We start from the raw sequence: 15,440 nt of genomic DNA, 5'->3' as shown, positions 1-15,440 counted from the left end.
GGAAGGATGCACTCGTGGTGATCGGCTGCCAGGCGTCGGGGGGTCACCCCCTTCTGCTCCTGCTGTCCTTCCTCGAGGGGTGCGGAGGGAGCTGGGTGCTGCTTGGGGTTCGGTTATTCCTGGGGATGGAGAGGAGCTGGTCCTGTCTGCCCAGCTGCACCGCGCCGCGCTGGTAGGGAATATTCTGGGTAAAGGCGGTGATTAACATTTCCATTGAGAAACAGGGCAGAGCTGCGCTCCTCCTGCCTCTGGGTTGAGTTGCGGGGAAGGCAGCATCCTAGAAAGCCCCCCAGAGCCTACGGCTGTGTCAGGCAGCACACAAAATTGGGTACAAAAATTACACGTGCGCTTCAGACGGTTAAAAACTGCATCGGAGTCGAATAACCAGAGAAAAGAAATACAAATTCTTTTTCTTTCCAACACAATACACTCTTTTACCAGAGCAAATTAGAAATACAGAACAAGTTCCTACCAGCGAGAGAAGGACGACCTAGAAACGAAGGACACCGAACTGAGATGCAACGCTGGGGAGCACGGGGGGGGAACCACGACTTCCTCGGGCGCAGGTGAGGAGCCCTGGCAAAGCCGAGTCCTGCTGACCGCAAACGCGATCCGTGGCCGAGAACAGCCCGCGGTAAACCAGTAAGGGAGACCCATTTGGGAGCAGGGATGACTGGAAGCAATTGGGTTGGCACTGCCCTGCTCTTGGCCCTGCAGCCGGCATCGGAGCTGGGCTCAGCACCACCCCTCCACCCCAAAATCCCACGAAAGCCCCTCGGAGCTGTCTCAGGGTGGTCCCTCCTTCCCATGGCATTGCGGTGGGATGCCGAGCAGCTCCGAAAGCCTTCCTGGGCTGTACTCATGCCTGCTGAACCAATTCCTGGGGGATCTGAAGCATGGAGGCAGCGGGTGGGCTTGCAGGGCAGGGGAGGTTGGGATGTGACCTGTGCTGTAGGGGCTAAGAGCCCTGGGGTGCTTTCTCTGCGCCCCAAAGCACCCTATGGATGGGGGGATGCCGGCACGCAAGGCAGCCAGGATTTGGGATGCTCCTTTGGGATATGTTCCTCTTTTTTTCACTCCTCCCCTCCCTCCCCCGGCCACGTCTGCTTATCCCTAGGTCTGAAAACAGGAGGAAAAAGAAAACAAGCGCACTCGAACACAAAGACTTCTCTCGCCACGGCTTGCCGGCGTCTCACAGGGGTGGGACGCGGGGCTGCCGGCGCCGGCGGCAGGGGATGGCCGTGCCGAGAGCAGGCACCTCGCGTCGTGCGTGGCACTAGCTGGAAGCCTCAAAAGAAATACGAACACAAGACGGGAAGGGCTGGCCACGCGGGGAGGCCACGGCATCCCAGTCCGTCTACTGGCTCCCCTCGGGGTCCGACATGTGGTTTTTTCACCTGCAAGGAGAAACGCACAGGGCGGCCATCCTCTGATGTGCCTGGGCAGCAGGATCAAACCCAGCGCCCTGCCCGGCACGAGGACCCCTGGGGTCCTGCACCCAGCTGGGGGATGTGGGTGCAGGAGCAGCAGCTTTGATAAAAGGTATTTCTACTCCGAGAGGGTTTTTTTGCAGCCTGTGCTGCTGGAGTAATGCACGCCCAGGGGTTTGCTGCAGGGTGCTCGGGGCTGTCCGGGAGGCACGGGCGGTTGTAGCCCTGGCACGCAGCCGGGACGGCTCAGGGGACCCTGATGGAGCCTCTTCTCTGCTCCGGGCATCTCCCACCAGGACCCACGCAGGCAGCAAGTGGGGATGAATTTTAGGGAAGCAGAGAGCCCGGCACAGGATCTGGCCCTCCTCTTACCATCTCCTCCGTGTCTGTGCTCTCCTCGGCACTGTCGATGTTGCGCAGGTCGCTGTGCCCGTCAGCTCCCGTCCCCTCCTTCCCCCGGGGCTCCCGTGACCCCTCTCCCGCTGGGGACGGCGACTCTGCCCCTGTCTCTACCCTCTTCTTCTCGCTTTCCTTGGACCCTGCAAGGACAGACACAGCAGAAATTTGGGGTACCCGTGCAAACAACAACCCTGTCCTCGCAGGGTCCCCTTGTGCCAAAGGGCCGGATTCTGCCCTGCCAGCCTGGAGAAGGACGCGAGGAATTTGCCCAGCCGGCTCTGGATGCCTGGCTCCCTCCCGGGCGCGCAGGGAGGGACCCCTTACACCCGGCTCGGGGTCCAGGTTCGCGTGTGCCCGCAGGCTGCCCGGCACGGACACGCGGGTGTCGGGACGGGCCGTAGACCCTCTCTCACCCGCGAGACGCTCTCTCCGCTGGTCCATGCGGTCCAGGCTCTCCAGCAGACTGTCCACCTGCGCCTTGATCTGGCTCAGCTCCCCCTTGATGGAGTGCAGCTCTTCGGCCCGCACTGCGGGGAGAGGAGCCGTTAGGATCCCACCCTGCCCTACAGCATGCCCGGAGCCGGGGGAACACGCCGTCCTGGGCAGCAACCTCCGGAGCATCCTCCTCTCCAGAGCATCCTCCTTATCGGGCATCCTTGGGAAACAGGGACGGGTCCAGGGGACAGCTGCCAGCCCAGCGCAGTCCAGGCTGTGTCTGCTGGAGCTGGGGACTCGTAGCCACAGAGTCAGTACCGAGCAGGACCTTCAGGCACCGGCACTGCTCTAACGCACCGAGACGTGAGGGCCGAGCCTCCTCTTCCTCCCAGCCCCATCACACTTACACTTTGTCCGTCCTGCCGTGGAGCTGGTGCTGCTCCTCGCCCCGGGCGGGGGGCTCAGGCTGCTTTTGCTTCCTGCTCCCACGTGAGTTCGTCTGGCCTTGACCGGAATGCGGTTAATGAGGGGGGGGATCTTCTGGTACTCGTACACCCTGCAAGGGCACAAAGAGCACGGCGGCGTGAGTGCGGCCCCGGAGGTGCAGCAGCAGTCCCTGCCAGCCGAGAGAGAACATCTCTCGGGGTCCCTCTGCAGTGAAGGACCCCCCAACCTGGGCATTGCCCAGCCCACACGCTGCCCCTGCCCCATGTACCCCTTCCCCAAGGCCCCCAGCCCGGGGAAGCTGTGGCATACGTGCTCCTCGAAGGGGGGCAACACTGCCGAGCCTCTCTTGGAGGCGGGGGGGACAGATGGCCAGGGACCCCCCGCTTTCCGCCTTCGGCAGAGGCGTGCTCAGCCCACCCTGCTCCCGGGATGCCGCGCTCACCGGTACGGGAAGTCATCCCTGTAGAGATCGTAGTCCAGGTCGCAGTTACTGCTGCAGGAGAGAGGAGAACAAGTCACCGGCTCTGCGGGGCCACGGACGCCGTGGAGCAGCCACGGCTGAGCGCAGCAGGGCAGGGGCACCCACCCAGCCCCATCCCCATCCCCGGGGAGCGAGAGGCATCCTGGAGGGTACCGTGCAAGCTGCCTGGGCTGCAGCACAGCCCGGGGAGGTGGCTGTGGCCTGGCAGGGGTTTGCCCTGGAGGCAAACAAGGGTGTTGGGGGGGATGGAGAGAGCCCCCGGGGCAGCATCAGCAGGGTCTGCTCTCAGGAAGCTGCATTTAGAGCACCCTGATGTTAAATTTCATGGTCCCTGGCTCTGCGCGCACGCTGCCGGCTCGCTCGGCTCCAAATTAAGAAGCGATCTGTCAACGGATCGCCTCCAATGCGGGCAGCCGACGTGCCAGTAATAAATCATGCGCCGTGGATCAGGAGCTGCGGGGAGGAGGAGGAGGAGGAGGGGGAGGAGGAGGAGGAGGAAGGATGCTGAAGCTCATTTTGCTGCTTCAGCTCTTACGGAGTCAGGGAGCGTAGGATTAAGCCTAACCTGAGGGGAGACAAAGCCGTGCTCAGAGCATCGCTGGGAGCAGGGAGCCTTCCCCAGCCACGCTGCCGGGAATGGGGGGGAACCGGGATGAGGCCCACCAGGGCTCCAGATTTTACTGCAGATGAGCTTGTCACCACGGGACCGATGCTGGAGCTCGGGGAGTGGAGGTCTGCTGGGGGGCTAACGGGCAACCTGGGCTGCCCTGCCTGGGGCACCAAGCTTGAGTCAGGCTTGCCCAGTCCAGAAGGCAGCTCGGAGCCTGTCACGGGGCAAAGGCACCCCCAGCCCCGCTGCTGCCCTGCCTTATTCAAGAATAATCTGCACGGGATGCAGCCCGCAAGCGCCAGCCCTCCTGGTAAGGGTGAGCTGGCAGCCCCGGGGTGCCAGTACCCGCCTGCTCCTGCTCTTTGCACCCGGGGATATTTTCGGAGTTTTCGGTCCAGCCTCGCTGCCTCCAAGTTTCCATCGCCGTGACAGGGACGGCGAGTCCTTCGCATCCCCACCTCCTGCCCGTCACCCGGGGAGGAAGGTCACAACCTGCCTTAGGGAAGAGGGGAACAGGCAGCCGGACAGGAGTCCCAACCCACGCATGGGGCACAGGGAAGGTGCCAGCTCCGACGGCTACCGCCGCCCGAGCCACTGCCGAGAGGGATGGGGATGCCACAGACCACGTCCGGCATGGGAGCACTGGTGGCTCCACAGGAGACCTGGTCTTGGGGTCTGGCACCCAGCTAGGGACACAGCAAGGGTTTTTCCGGCTCAGCTTTTTGCTCAGAGCATCCCCCGGGAAGAGCAAAAGCGGTGGCTGCCACGCTCCAGCGGCCCAAGGGGCCCGGCAGTCCCTGCCCTGCCAGCGCTGCATCCCTCCGGCACCATGGCAACGGGCAGAGCAATTAGTTCAATCAGGGCGTTCGCAAAAAGCTCTCTAACGAGGCAGACGGAGCCTGGCTCCGGTCCCCTCCTCGCCACATGCCTGCCGAGCCGGGGACCCAAAAGCGTGCAGGGATGGGGACCTGCTCTTCTGCTACCATCGGTGCCACCATCACCATCATCTACTGTCATTGTCAGGACCATGGCCACCGCTGTGTGCCTCTGCAGGGGGGTCTGCCCCCCGAGGAACAGCATTTAAAGGCCAGAACTGCAACCAACATCGACATCTGTAACAGGCGTGGAGACCACGGGGCTCTGCTCTTCTCCCGGCACCTTCGGATGGGCAAGGGCGATCTCCACACCCCATCAGCAACACACACCGGGCGGATGCCGGCAAGGACTCCAGCCGCCACCGGTGTGGCCAGGCAATGCTCCGAGAGCCCCATCGGGATGGGGCAGGGACATCCCACGGACCCATGCCCACCACCGCGGGCAGGCAGCCGGAATAGTCAGAGGCATGAGCAATGGAGAGCAGGGGGAGGAAGAGGAGCCAGGCACGGGACAGTCCCCAGCCCGAGCCGGGTTGTCCCCCCCCGGCGCAGCCCCCACCCCACGCGCCGGCACTCACTGGTACAGGCTACTGCCGTGCTGCCGCTTCTGGCCCAGCCTGGCCCGGCTCGGCTTGGGTTCCCTGGCCATGTCCAAATCTGAGGGGAGAGAGAGGAGGGGAATGAGCAGCGGGAAGAAAAGGGGATGCCAACACCCTACCCCACGTGGATGCGTCTCCAGCACCGGCTTCCTGGGGGCTCCCGGCCACGCTCCTCTCCCGGCTGGAGATGTCCCACTCCAGAGCATCCACAGGGCGAGCCCGAGGCTGGCAGCTCTCTCTAGATTTAAGTTTTCGGGGAAGGACAGGAGCAGCCCAGGGTTGTGCCAGGACATGGAGCCGCTCCAGCTGTCCCTGCAGCAGTCCCTTCCCGTGGGTGCCCCGTCCCCAGGAGCCTGCGCCCAGCCAAGGCCAGGCAGGCTCCAATTAGGGTGGCAGAAAGCACCCCTGATGATGAAGGTAATTAACCCCCAGAGACATTTCCCACCACTGCGGTGAATCTGCCTTCACTATCGCTCCTGCTGGGTGGTTGGGCCATTTTTTGGGGAGCCCCGGGCCAGCGGGATGCTGGCAAGCGCTGCCCGCCACGGATGGATGCGAGATGCGGGGTGGAGATGTCTCTGGACGCGCAGCTCAGCGATGCCACGTCACACCTCCCCAGCGATGCTCTTCACCCTTCTTTAGGATTTCACAGCCGACATCCACATAAAAGCTAGCTTGAATCTATTTTCTGAGTATGCATTTGAGAGCCACCGATGCAATGCTTTACTAACATCTCCATATATTTAATTTTGTAATTCTGCGGGGCTCCAAAAAACCTCTCTGGTCCCTGGGGTAGGAGCCGGTGGGTGAGATGCTGAGGGCTCCCTCTTGCACGCTCCCCCTTGGCCATGGTAAGCGTGACCAGCTGTCCCACGGGTGACATTGTGGATGCCACTGCACCGGGGAACCCTGAGCTGAAGCTTCCCAAGTCCTCCTAGAACACACCAGCTCATCAGAGAGGTCTAGACCTCCCCAGGAGCGTGGATACTGGTCATGGGTCCCCTCCAGCTCTGCAGCCGCCGGAGCAAGGTCCCTCCATCCCTGCGGAGGAGAGGGCTTCCGAGCAAGATGCGAGCGGAAGGAAACCGGCACTTGTCTGCTTTCCAGGCTGTCACCTTGTGTCCGCGGGCTGGCTCTGATCTCGGGGCGAGCTGGGGAAGGTGCTCCACTCGCCCTGCGTGTGTGCCAGGTAACGCCGGCACCCATTTTCTGTGGGTGCAGCCAGCATCCCTGGGGACGGCCGAGCTCACCGCTCAGGACCAGAGCCCACCGTTGACATCGCTCTCTCCAGCCCATCACACCCACCCGGCAGAGCCACCCACTCCCTTCCCTGCCAGTGGGATGGAGACCTCAGCACCCCAGCCAGGGACCCCAGCCATGGCCAGGCACCCTGTCACAGGCCACCAGCACTGAGGGGACTGTCCTGCTGGGGCAGGGACCCGGGCCAGCCGGGCTCCATCACCCCAGGGCCATCGGCCCTGCGTCTGGGCTCCTTTCCCTGTAATGGCATGGGGTGGCATCTCGGTACTGGGAGAACATCCCTGACCTGGCGGTAATGGTGTGGGGGCATCTCGGTACTGGGAGAACATCCCTGACCTGGCGGTAATGGTGTGGGGGCATCTCGGTACTGGGAGAACATCCCTGACCTGGTGGTAATGGTGTGGGGGCATCCCGGTACTGGGAAGAGATCCCTGACCTGGGGGGAATGGCGTGGGGGACATCCCAGTACCGGGAGGACATCCCTGTCCTGGGGCAGGTAATGGTATGGGGAGGACCAGGCATCCCAGTACCGGGAGGACATCCCAGCCCTTGGGAGGGACTGGTACCGGGGTGGGGGGGGCGGCTCGGTACCGAGAGGACATGCGTGTCCGGGGGGAGGGACTGGTCCAAAGGGGCGGGAGGCATCCCGGCACCGGGAGGCGGCCCTGCCCGGGGTGGGAGGCTACGGGGTGGGGGGAACGTACGTGCACCAGAAGGCTGGCTGCAGGGGGGCACCCCTGCCCCGGGCAGGGCTGCCGGTGCCGGGCAAGCATCCCGGTGCCGGAGCATCTACCGGGGGGACGTTGTGTGGGAAGAGGGCCGATCCCGGAGGGGGAGGGGGGGGAGGGGGGGCAGCCAGTGGGGGTCGGGGGGGAGATGGAGGGCCGGATCCGGGTCGGTACTCACATCTCCAGCCCGCGTCCCCGCTGCCGAAGAGCGTCATCCCCCGCAGCCCCGCCGGCCCCGGCCCCGCAGCCCCCGCAGCCCCGCCGCTCCGGCCCGAGCGCGCCGCCACCGGGCCCTACCACCGCCGGGCGAGGAGGGGGGGGGACCGCGGGCCGCACCATCGCGGCAATACGGGGGGGAGGAGGGGGGGGGGGGACACCGACCACGCCCCGCCCTGCCCCGCCCCGCCCCGCCCGCGCCCTCCCCAGGCGCAGCAATGCTTTATTGCAGCAGCGCTGCCTGTCCCTGCCTGCACGCACCGCTGCCGGCAGCGCGGGGCCTTCGCCGAGGTTGCAGCTGTACGGATGTGGCAGCTGTGCTGATCATCTCCATCCTCCATCCTCATCCTCCATCCTCCATCCTCCATCCTTATCCTCCATCCTCATCCCCATCCTCCCTGGGCTCCTTCCTCCATCTCCTGCCTCCAGCCCCATCCGACCTGTTGGACCCTGCTCTCCTGGCCCACGGCTCGGTTGCACCCCGGGTTTGCCCAGCTCGCCCCGGACCCGTGAGCCCAGCCTCGCCGGCGGCGATGCGGCTCCTGCCTTCCCTCCGCGGAGCCGAGGCACAAACAACTGGCGCCGCGACGCCCTGGCTGGGGACATCTTAATTTCCACCCCTGCCCTGCACCGGAGCGGGCTGTTCGGAAGGGAGGAGAGCAGCCGAGGGAAGTGACTCCCCAGCTCTGCGGTGCCTGCAGGTTGCCAGCTCAGGGACAGCAGTGGCATGTCCCCTCCAGAGGCACCCACTGACACCCACCAGTGCTGGGGGCACAGGCTTGCACCCAGCACATGGGGTGCTGTGGCTTGGGGCTGCGCTGGGACTGGAAGAAGCAGCTCTTGGCTAATGCCACCCCTCCAAAACACCCCCAGGGTGCTGGAGACACAAGCTTGGCCAGGAGCCGGGCTGGTCCCCGGCTCCTCCAACCCCAGCACCCACTCCAGGGATGGAGCTGGAGGTACCGCCCAGCATGGGCAGGATGCGGGCCATGGCAGAGGAAGAGTCTGGTGGGTCTAGGGGAGGAAAAGGAGACAAAAAGCTCTTCCCAAGGGAGAGATGGTCTTTATTAACCACCCAGCAGATGGTGAGGGACCGAGTGATGGTGAAGAACCAGGTGATGATGAAGGACTGGGTGATGGTGAGGAACCCACGGTGCCAGGCTGGGGGGTTCCCACCCAGGTCAGGACGATGGCTCGGGCCCGAGACCAGCCCTCACCCTGAGCCGTGCCGAGGTCTGTGCCCCTCAGAAACCCCCCTTGGCCCCTCGTCGCATCAGGACCACGGTCTGGACACAGCCCAGCTGCCAATTTAGGAGGAGGATGCTGTTGGACCTGTCTGTTGTGGGGGCATCTCTCTGCCCTGGGGGCTGTCGCGGCGTGATGGAGACAGAGGAAGGTGAGGGACAGAAGAAGACGCTGTTTCGGGGATGCTGACGTAGAGCGTGCGTCCTTCTCGCCAGGTCCCAGCACCATGGGTCCCCTCAGCCCCCCGTCCCCTGCGCGGGGAAGCCGTGGAGGGGTCCTCCTGAGCATGGTCTGGCTTGGCACGGCAACGGGGTCCTCCTGAGCCACGGGCTCGGCACAGCAGCCAGCGCTGGCCGGTGCCCCGGGGCTGCTGGCTCAGGGGTCCCGCTGCCAGAGGGAGATGTGCTCCTGGGCTGCGAAGGGATGCGGAAAGTCAGTGCCCCCCGTGCCAGGATGGACCCAGAGGTCTGGGCAGGGCTGGCAGCGGGGGACAGACCCAGCTCGGACACCCCGGGAAAGGTGCAGGAGGGCTCCTGGCTGCTCACTCACCGAACTGGCAGATATACCGGTTTCGGGTCTTGCAGCGCTGGTCGTTCCAGTTGAAGGCAGCCGACGCTTGCATCTCCACGCAGTTCCCAAACCTGTGCCCCGGTGGGAGGGTGGTGAAGCCGGCCAGCGCGGTGGCACGGCGGTGACACCGCGCAGAGGTCGGGTGTCCTCCGGATCCAGCAAGCACTTACCCCTGGTTGTCTGGCTGCCCGAAAGCAAAGCTGGTGAAGGAGGATGGCTCGCCCACGTCCCAGCGGAAGGAAGCCTTGGACATCTTGTAGGTGAGACCTGGGGGGGGGTATGAGGTGGGGTGGCATGGCCACCCGCACCCTGGGCACCCCACACCCTGCCTGCCACCGTCACTCACCGATCCAGAAGTTCCCAGTCTCGAAATCGGTGTCTGTCACCCTGTTACCGGTCTCCAGACGGCTGAGGTAGAAAGCCAGGATGTCCTGGACCTTCTGGTTTCCGATCTGGGCCAGCATCGCCCCTTTCTCCTGCGGGGAAGGGAGCGGGTCAGCCCCAAACACGTGGCCCAGACCCGCTCCAGGCAGCGGAGAGATTCACAGGGGGGGCTACGAGCACGGGTGACATTTTTCAGCTGCAAAGGGATGCCCGGAGCATCCCGGGGGCTCACCTGGCACTTTATTTTGGCTCCGTAGTAGGTGTCGGCCTCAGGGGACACCATGAAGCAGTCGTCGTCTATCCTCACGTCACAGGCGTGGAAAGGGAACCGAATCTTCGCTGGGGGCACAGGCAGGCACAGGTGGGTCCCTGTACCGGCAGAGCCGGGCCCACCGGAGGACCCTTAGCCCCGCTCCGGGGGTCCCTGCCTGCAGACCCCTGCTGCCACCCCGAAGCAGCGGAGGTGGGCGCAGACTCACTGCCGCACTCGGCTCCGCCGTAGCCCGCGTCGCAGAGGCAGGAGCACTCCTCCTTCCTGAACTTCCCGTGGAGGCACTGCCCGCTGCACCTCACTGCGGGCAAGGCGCTGCGTTAGCTGGCGGGGGGCTCGGCAGCCCCTGCCCGCCCCAGCCGAGCTGGTGCTGCACGCTGGGGTGCCGCACTGAGCTGCCCACGCTGCGCTGGCCGTGCACACGCATGCACTGAGCTGACCTGGTGCATGCACCACTGTGTGCACGTGGGCACCAAGCAGACCATGAATGCTGCACCAGCTGTGCCCATGCATGCACTGCACCGACACTGCACACACATGCACTGCACCAGCCATGCACACGCATGCACTGCACTGGGCCTGTGCACACATGCACTGCACCGACACTGCACATGCATGCACTCCACTATCCGTGCACACGCATGCGCTGCACCCACCCTGTGCACACCTACAGTGCACCGGCCATGCACATGCATGCACTGCACCCACCATGCACACGCATGCACTGCACTGACACTGCACACGCATGCACTGCACCCACCCTGTGCACACCTACATTGCACGGCCATGCACACGCATGCACTGCACCAACCATGCACACGCATGCACTGCACCAACCATGCACACGCATGCACTGCACTGACACTGCACATGCATGCACTGCACCCACCCTGTGCACACCTACATTGCACTGGCCATGCACATGCATGCACTGCACCAACCATGCACACGCACGCACTGCACTGACACTGCACACGCATGCACTGCACCCACCCTGTGCACACCTACATTGCACCGGCCATGCACATGCATGCACTGCACCAACCATGCACACGCACGCACTGCACTGACACTGCACACGCATGCACTGCACCCACCCTGTGCACACCTACATTGCACCGGCCATGCACATGCATGCACTGCACCAACCATGCACACGCACGCACTGCACTGACACTGCACACGCATGCACTGCACCCACCCTGTGCACACCTACATTGCACCGGCCATGCACATGCATGCACTGCACCAACCATGCACACGCACGCACTGCACTGACACTGCACACGCATGCACTGCACCCACCCTGTGCACACCTACATTGCACCGGCCATGCACATGCATGCACTGCACCAACCATGCACACGCACGCACTGCACTGACACTGCACACGCATGCACTGCACCCACCCTGTGCACACCTACATTGCACCGGCCATGCACATGCATGCACTGCATCAACCATGCACATGCGTGCACTACACCAACCCTTTGCGTGCATGCACTGCACTGGCCATGCACATGCAACTCTAGAGGCGAGGGGAGGCGGGGGTCGTGCGGGTGCCCCTCTCACCTTGGCAGTACCTGCCCGTGTAGCCGGGGGGACAGGCGCACTGGCAGCTGCTCATGTCGAGGCGCCCGCTGTTCCTGCAGCTCATGCGACAGGGGTTCCTGGGCACCTCTGGGCACAGCAGAGAGGCGGCGTGGGTGTCAAGGGCTGCAGCACGGCCGGGGGCCACTCAGGGGCCGGGGGGACCGCGGGGACTCACCGCAGAGCCCGCCGCCGTGGTCCCAGGACTTGAAGCAGCCGGAGAGGCCGGCAGTGCAGAGGGAGCACCAGGGCCCCTGCTTGTAGGGCAGGACGGGCGTCCCCGCCACCTCCCAGTTGCCCCTGTCACCGCAGGCAGCTGGAGGCAGCTGCCCCGCCTGGCCCAGCTCCCTGCCCCGCCCACACAGCCAAGCCACACCCCTCTCTGGGGGAAGGCCCCTCCCACACGTCCCCACCCCGCCCACTTCCACGGCATAGCCCCGCCTACATTTCCTAGCCCCTCCTGCTTCCAGGACACAGCCCCGCCCACAGGCCCCGCCCCCACCCACCGCCCGGGGAAGGCCCCGCCCCCACTCCCTCACCACGCATCCCCATAGGCCAGCTCACACCCCCACCCGGACGCACCCCCGTGGAGACCCCGCCCATGCCGGGGGGAGGGCTTCTCCCAGCCCTGCCCACCCCAGGGCCGTGGCATCCCAGTCCCCGTTGACACCCCACCCACACTTCCTAGCCCCGCCCACTCACGCCAAAGCCCCACCCCCCGCGCTCAGCCCCGCCCTTCCCGCTCACGCCACGCCCCCGCAGCCCTTACCCCGGGGAGTAGGCGCAGGCGAAGGCCTCGCTGGGGCCATGGCTGCCGGTGCAGAGGTGCCGGCCGCAGCCCAGCCGTCCTGCCGTGGCCCACACCAGCTGCGAGAGAGCGTGTGTCACCCCTGTCCCCGAGCCTCCGGACCCGCCTGGGACCCCCCATGCCCCCCCTTCCCCAACCCCCAATGCCCACCTGGGTGTAATGGCGGCAAGTGGCATTGCCGGCGCAGCGCCCCGTCCCGTAGTCGTAGCGTCGGCCCTCGGCGAACCAGCGCTCCAGCACGGCCCCGAAGCCCCCGGAACCCGCCGGCAGCAGGGCCTCGCTCCAGCCCAGCTGCGGGGATGGCGGTGGAGCAGGGCCCTCCAGGCAGCTGGCCGCCCGCACGCCCGCCAGCCGCCCCAGCTCCTCGCTCCACTCCTGCGGGTGTGCAGCCGGTGCCGTGAGCCACCGAGGGTCCCCGGGACAGCCCCCATAGGGGGCAATGCTGGGGGACAGCAGGGAACCGTCCAGGGAGTGTTTGGGGACCACCAAGGGGGTTAGTCCAGGGGATGACTGGGGGACATCAGAGGGTCGACGTGGGGGATGCTGCAAGGGACCCCAGGGGACCAGCCCTGCCCTTGGTGTGTGCAGGTGTGGGGTGGTTGGGGGACATCGAGGGCTGTCACAGGACATGGGGGACCGCACAGGGGACCCCAGGGGACCAGCCTTGTCCTTGGTGTGTCCAGGTGTGGGGTGATCGGGGGACACTGAGGGCCACCATGGGGCATGGAGGACCCCATGGGGGTCCTCAAGGGACCAGCCCTGCCCTTGGTGTGTGCTGGGTCTGGCAGTGCCAGTGGCACATCCTTCCCCGGGGGGCCCCAACGCCAGCCAGCTCTTCAGCTTCGTTAGCTTGTTAACGAACTACTGTGTGGCACCCATGGGCTGCCCCCCCCCTCCCTGGGCATGGAGTGGGAGGTGGATGGGACATCCAAGGAAGGGGGGACCCTGCGGGGCAGGGGAGGGGGGCTCACCAGCTTCTGCATGTTGGCGGCGGGGGGCTGCACTTTGCTCCTCAGCTTGTTGTGCAGCGAGAGCACCAGGAAGGTCTCCTTCATGCTGAGAGCTGGGGGGGACACAGCAGGGGATGGGGCCAAGGGGGACGTGGGGTGCAAGTGCCTTCCCCGTATCCCCGGCTGCGGCTGGACCCTTCGGGGGGCCGTGGGCCCCCCGAAGGGTCCGGCCGCAGCCGGGGATACGGGGAAGGCACCCGGGTCTCCATGGAGACTCGAGGGGAGAGAAGAAAGCTCTTTTGGGCTGGGAGCACAAAAGGGGCAGGGGCCGGGGCGGGGGGGGGGTCCAACCCGCTGAGCCCCCGTCTCGCACGGGTGGGCTGAGACCGCCAGGAATGTACTCGTCGTTGTCCCTGTCCACCCCCCCGCCCCCCGCCTCTGTCCTGCCAGCACCCAGACCCCACCGGGCTGGACCCATCACCAGCCCCATGCCCCCCCCTCCCTCCCCCATCCTATCACCAGCCCCAGACCCCCCCCAGCCCCATCCACCACCAGTTCCATCCCATCACCAGCCCCAGACCCCCCTCCAGCCCCATCCCTTCACCAGTTCCATCCCATCACCAGCCCCAGACCCCCCTCCAGCCCCATCCCTTCACCAGTTCCATCCCATCAACAGCCCCAGACCCTCCCCAGCCCCATCCCATCACCAGTTCCATCCCATCACCAGCCCCATGCCCCTCCTCCCAGCCCCATCCCATTCCATCCCTAGCCCCCATCACCCACTGAGACCCCCGTTGCCATCCCTGGGTGCCCATCACCCCCCAAGCCCCCTGCCTGCCTGACCTGGCCCCAGGGGACAGTGCTCAGGGTACACCCACCCCCCCAAACCAGCTGCCCCCCAGCCCTGCTGTCAGCAGCAGGCCCCCCCAAGCCCCTCTCCCGATTACCTCCCGGAGCCAGTGCGGACAACTTCTCCGGAGCATCCGACCCCATCTCACCCACCCTCCAAGCCAGGAGGTTGCAAACCAGTAGCACCAAGAGCTTCATGCAGGTGCCTGGAGTAGGGGGGACACCAGACCCCCACAGCTCCGGAGGGAGGATTCGGGAGAGACGAGCTACCCCGCAGCAGCCCTGGCGTCGGGGCGAGCTCGGCCGCGCGCTCCTGCGCGCTTGTGCGTGCTCGTGTGTGTGTGTCTGGTTGCAGGATTTGCTCCTATTCAGGACTCCAGACAGGCACCGCTGCTCAGCTCGAACAAAAGCTTGACGGGTGAGTAATAGCTCTGTCAAAACAGTTGCTCGCTGACGCGAACGCGGCAGACAACTCCTGGGGCCCCGGGGCTGCAGCCCCGCTGGGATGCCCCGCAGCGGGGTCAGCCCCCCATGCTCTGCCCCAACCCTGTCGCCAAGCCGGGGTCGGGATGGGAAAGCAGGCAGGAGCGGGGCTCCCAAGCGGCACCCACTTTGGGGCATTGAATGCCAAGGGGCTGGGGGCAGCTAAGGGGGCCCCTGCTGCGGCCTTCCTCCTGCCCCATGAATTAAACATGCCGGGGAGGTAACACACACCGCCGTGGGCATGAAGCCAAATACCCGCTCCGGCAAGCTGGGCAGCGTGGTTACGGGGTGGGAGGATGCAAGGGCTGGGGGGCCGGCGGTGGGAGAGATGCCGGGCTCAGGGGGGCATGTCTCAGCAGGCGCTTGGGGTCGGGCAGGGGTCCCAGAGCCCACGCTGCTCGGGGGCTCAGTAGCACCCCGATAGCTCTGCCCTTGCGCAGGGCTTCCGGCACCCATGCTGGGGGGCTGGGGGTGCTCCCCTGGCACAGGGCAGATGTGTGGGCTTCAGACATCCCTGCTCGGGGGTGGTTGGGGGACAGGCACATGTTGCCATGCCTCTTCTTGGGGCTGTCACGGGTGGGAGAGACCGGGAGCATCCCAACACCAGCTCTCCAGGCTGAGCTGGATGTCAGCAGAAATCCCACCCTGAATGCCTTCGATTCCCTTGCCCTGAGCCTAACCCTAACCCTGGCCTGAACCCCGGCCCTAATGCTAATGCCAACCCCAACCCTCATCCAAACCCTTCTGTTCCTAAGGACCTGAACCCTTGGCACCAGTCCTAACACTAACCTTAACCCTAACCCTAACGTG

General features: G+C 65.3%; 2 protein-coding genes across 2 annotated transcripts; both read right to left on the bottom strand.

Annotated features, from left to right (window-relative positions):
- Positions 1 to 1,393: 1,393 nt before the first annotated feature.
- LOC127020928 (RNA-binding Raly-like protein) lies at positions 1,394 to 7,479 on the bottom strand. The gene is made up of 7 exons (XM_050903760.1): positions 7,443 to 7,479; positions 5,256 to 5,334; positions 3,154 to 3,204; positions 2,672 to 2,820; positions 2,243 to 2,356; positions 1,792 to 1,969; positions 1,394 to 1,397 (listed from the first exon to the last, which is right to left on the bottom strand). Exons 1-7 carry the CDS (start codon positions 7,477 to 7,479, stop codon positions 1,394 to 1,396), a joined length of 612 nt encoding a protein of 203 aa, XP_050759717.1.
- Positions 7,480 to 9,094: 1,615 nt separating this feature from the next.
- Positions 9,095 to 14,345, bottom strand: LOC127020925 (C-type lectin domain family 18 member A-like). The gene is made up of 12 exons (XM_050903757.1): positions 14,246 to 14,345; positions 13,320 to 13,411; positions 12,499 to 12,723; positions 12,310 to 12,407; positions 11,719 to 11,840; positions 11,523 to 11,630; positions 10,159 to 10,251; positions 9,912 to 10,018; positions 9,642 to 9,771; positions 9,466 to 9,562; positions 9,275 to 9,366; positions 9,095 to 9,138 (listed from the first exon to the last, which is right to left on the bottom strand). The coding sequence occupies exons 1-12, from the start codon at positions 14,343 to 14,345 to the stop codon at positions 9,101 to 9,103; spliced, it is 1,302 nt and encodes a 433-aa protein (XP_050759714.1). The 3' UTR covers positions 9,095 to 9,100.
- Between the last annotated feature and the right edge of the window lie 1,095 nt (positions 14,346 to 15,440).

This window comes from Gymnogyps californianus, chromosome 12 (assembly GCF_018139145.2).
Source record: "Gymnogyps californianus isolate 813 chromosome 12, ASM1813914v2, whole genome shotgun sequence".
In the NCBI taxonomy this organism is placed as follows: domain Eukaryota; kingdom Metazoa; phylum Chordata; class Aves; order Accipitriformes; family Cathartidae; genus Gymnogyps; species Gymnogyps californianus.
The sequence above is the reverse complement of the archived record's forward strand: the minus strand, read 5'-3'. Positions and strand labels throughout refer to the sequence as shown.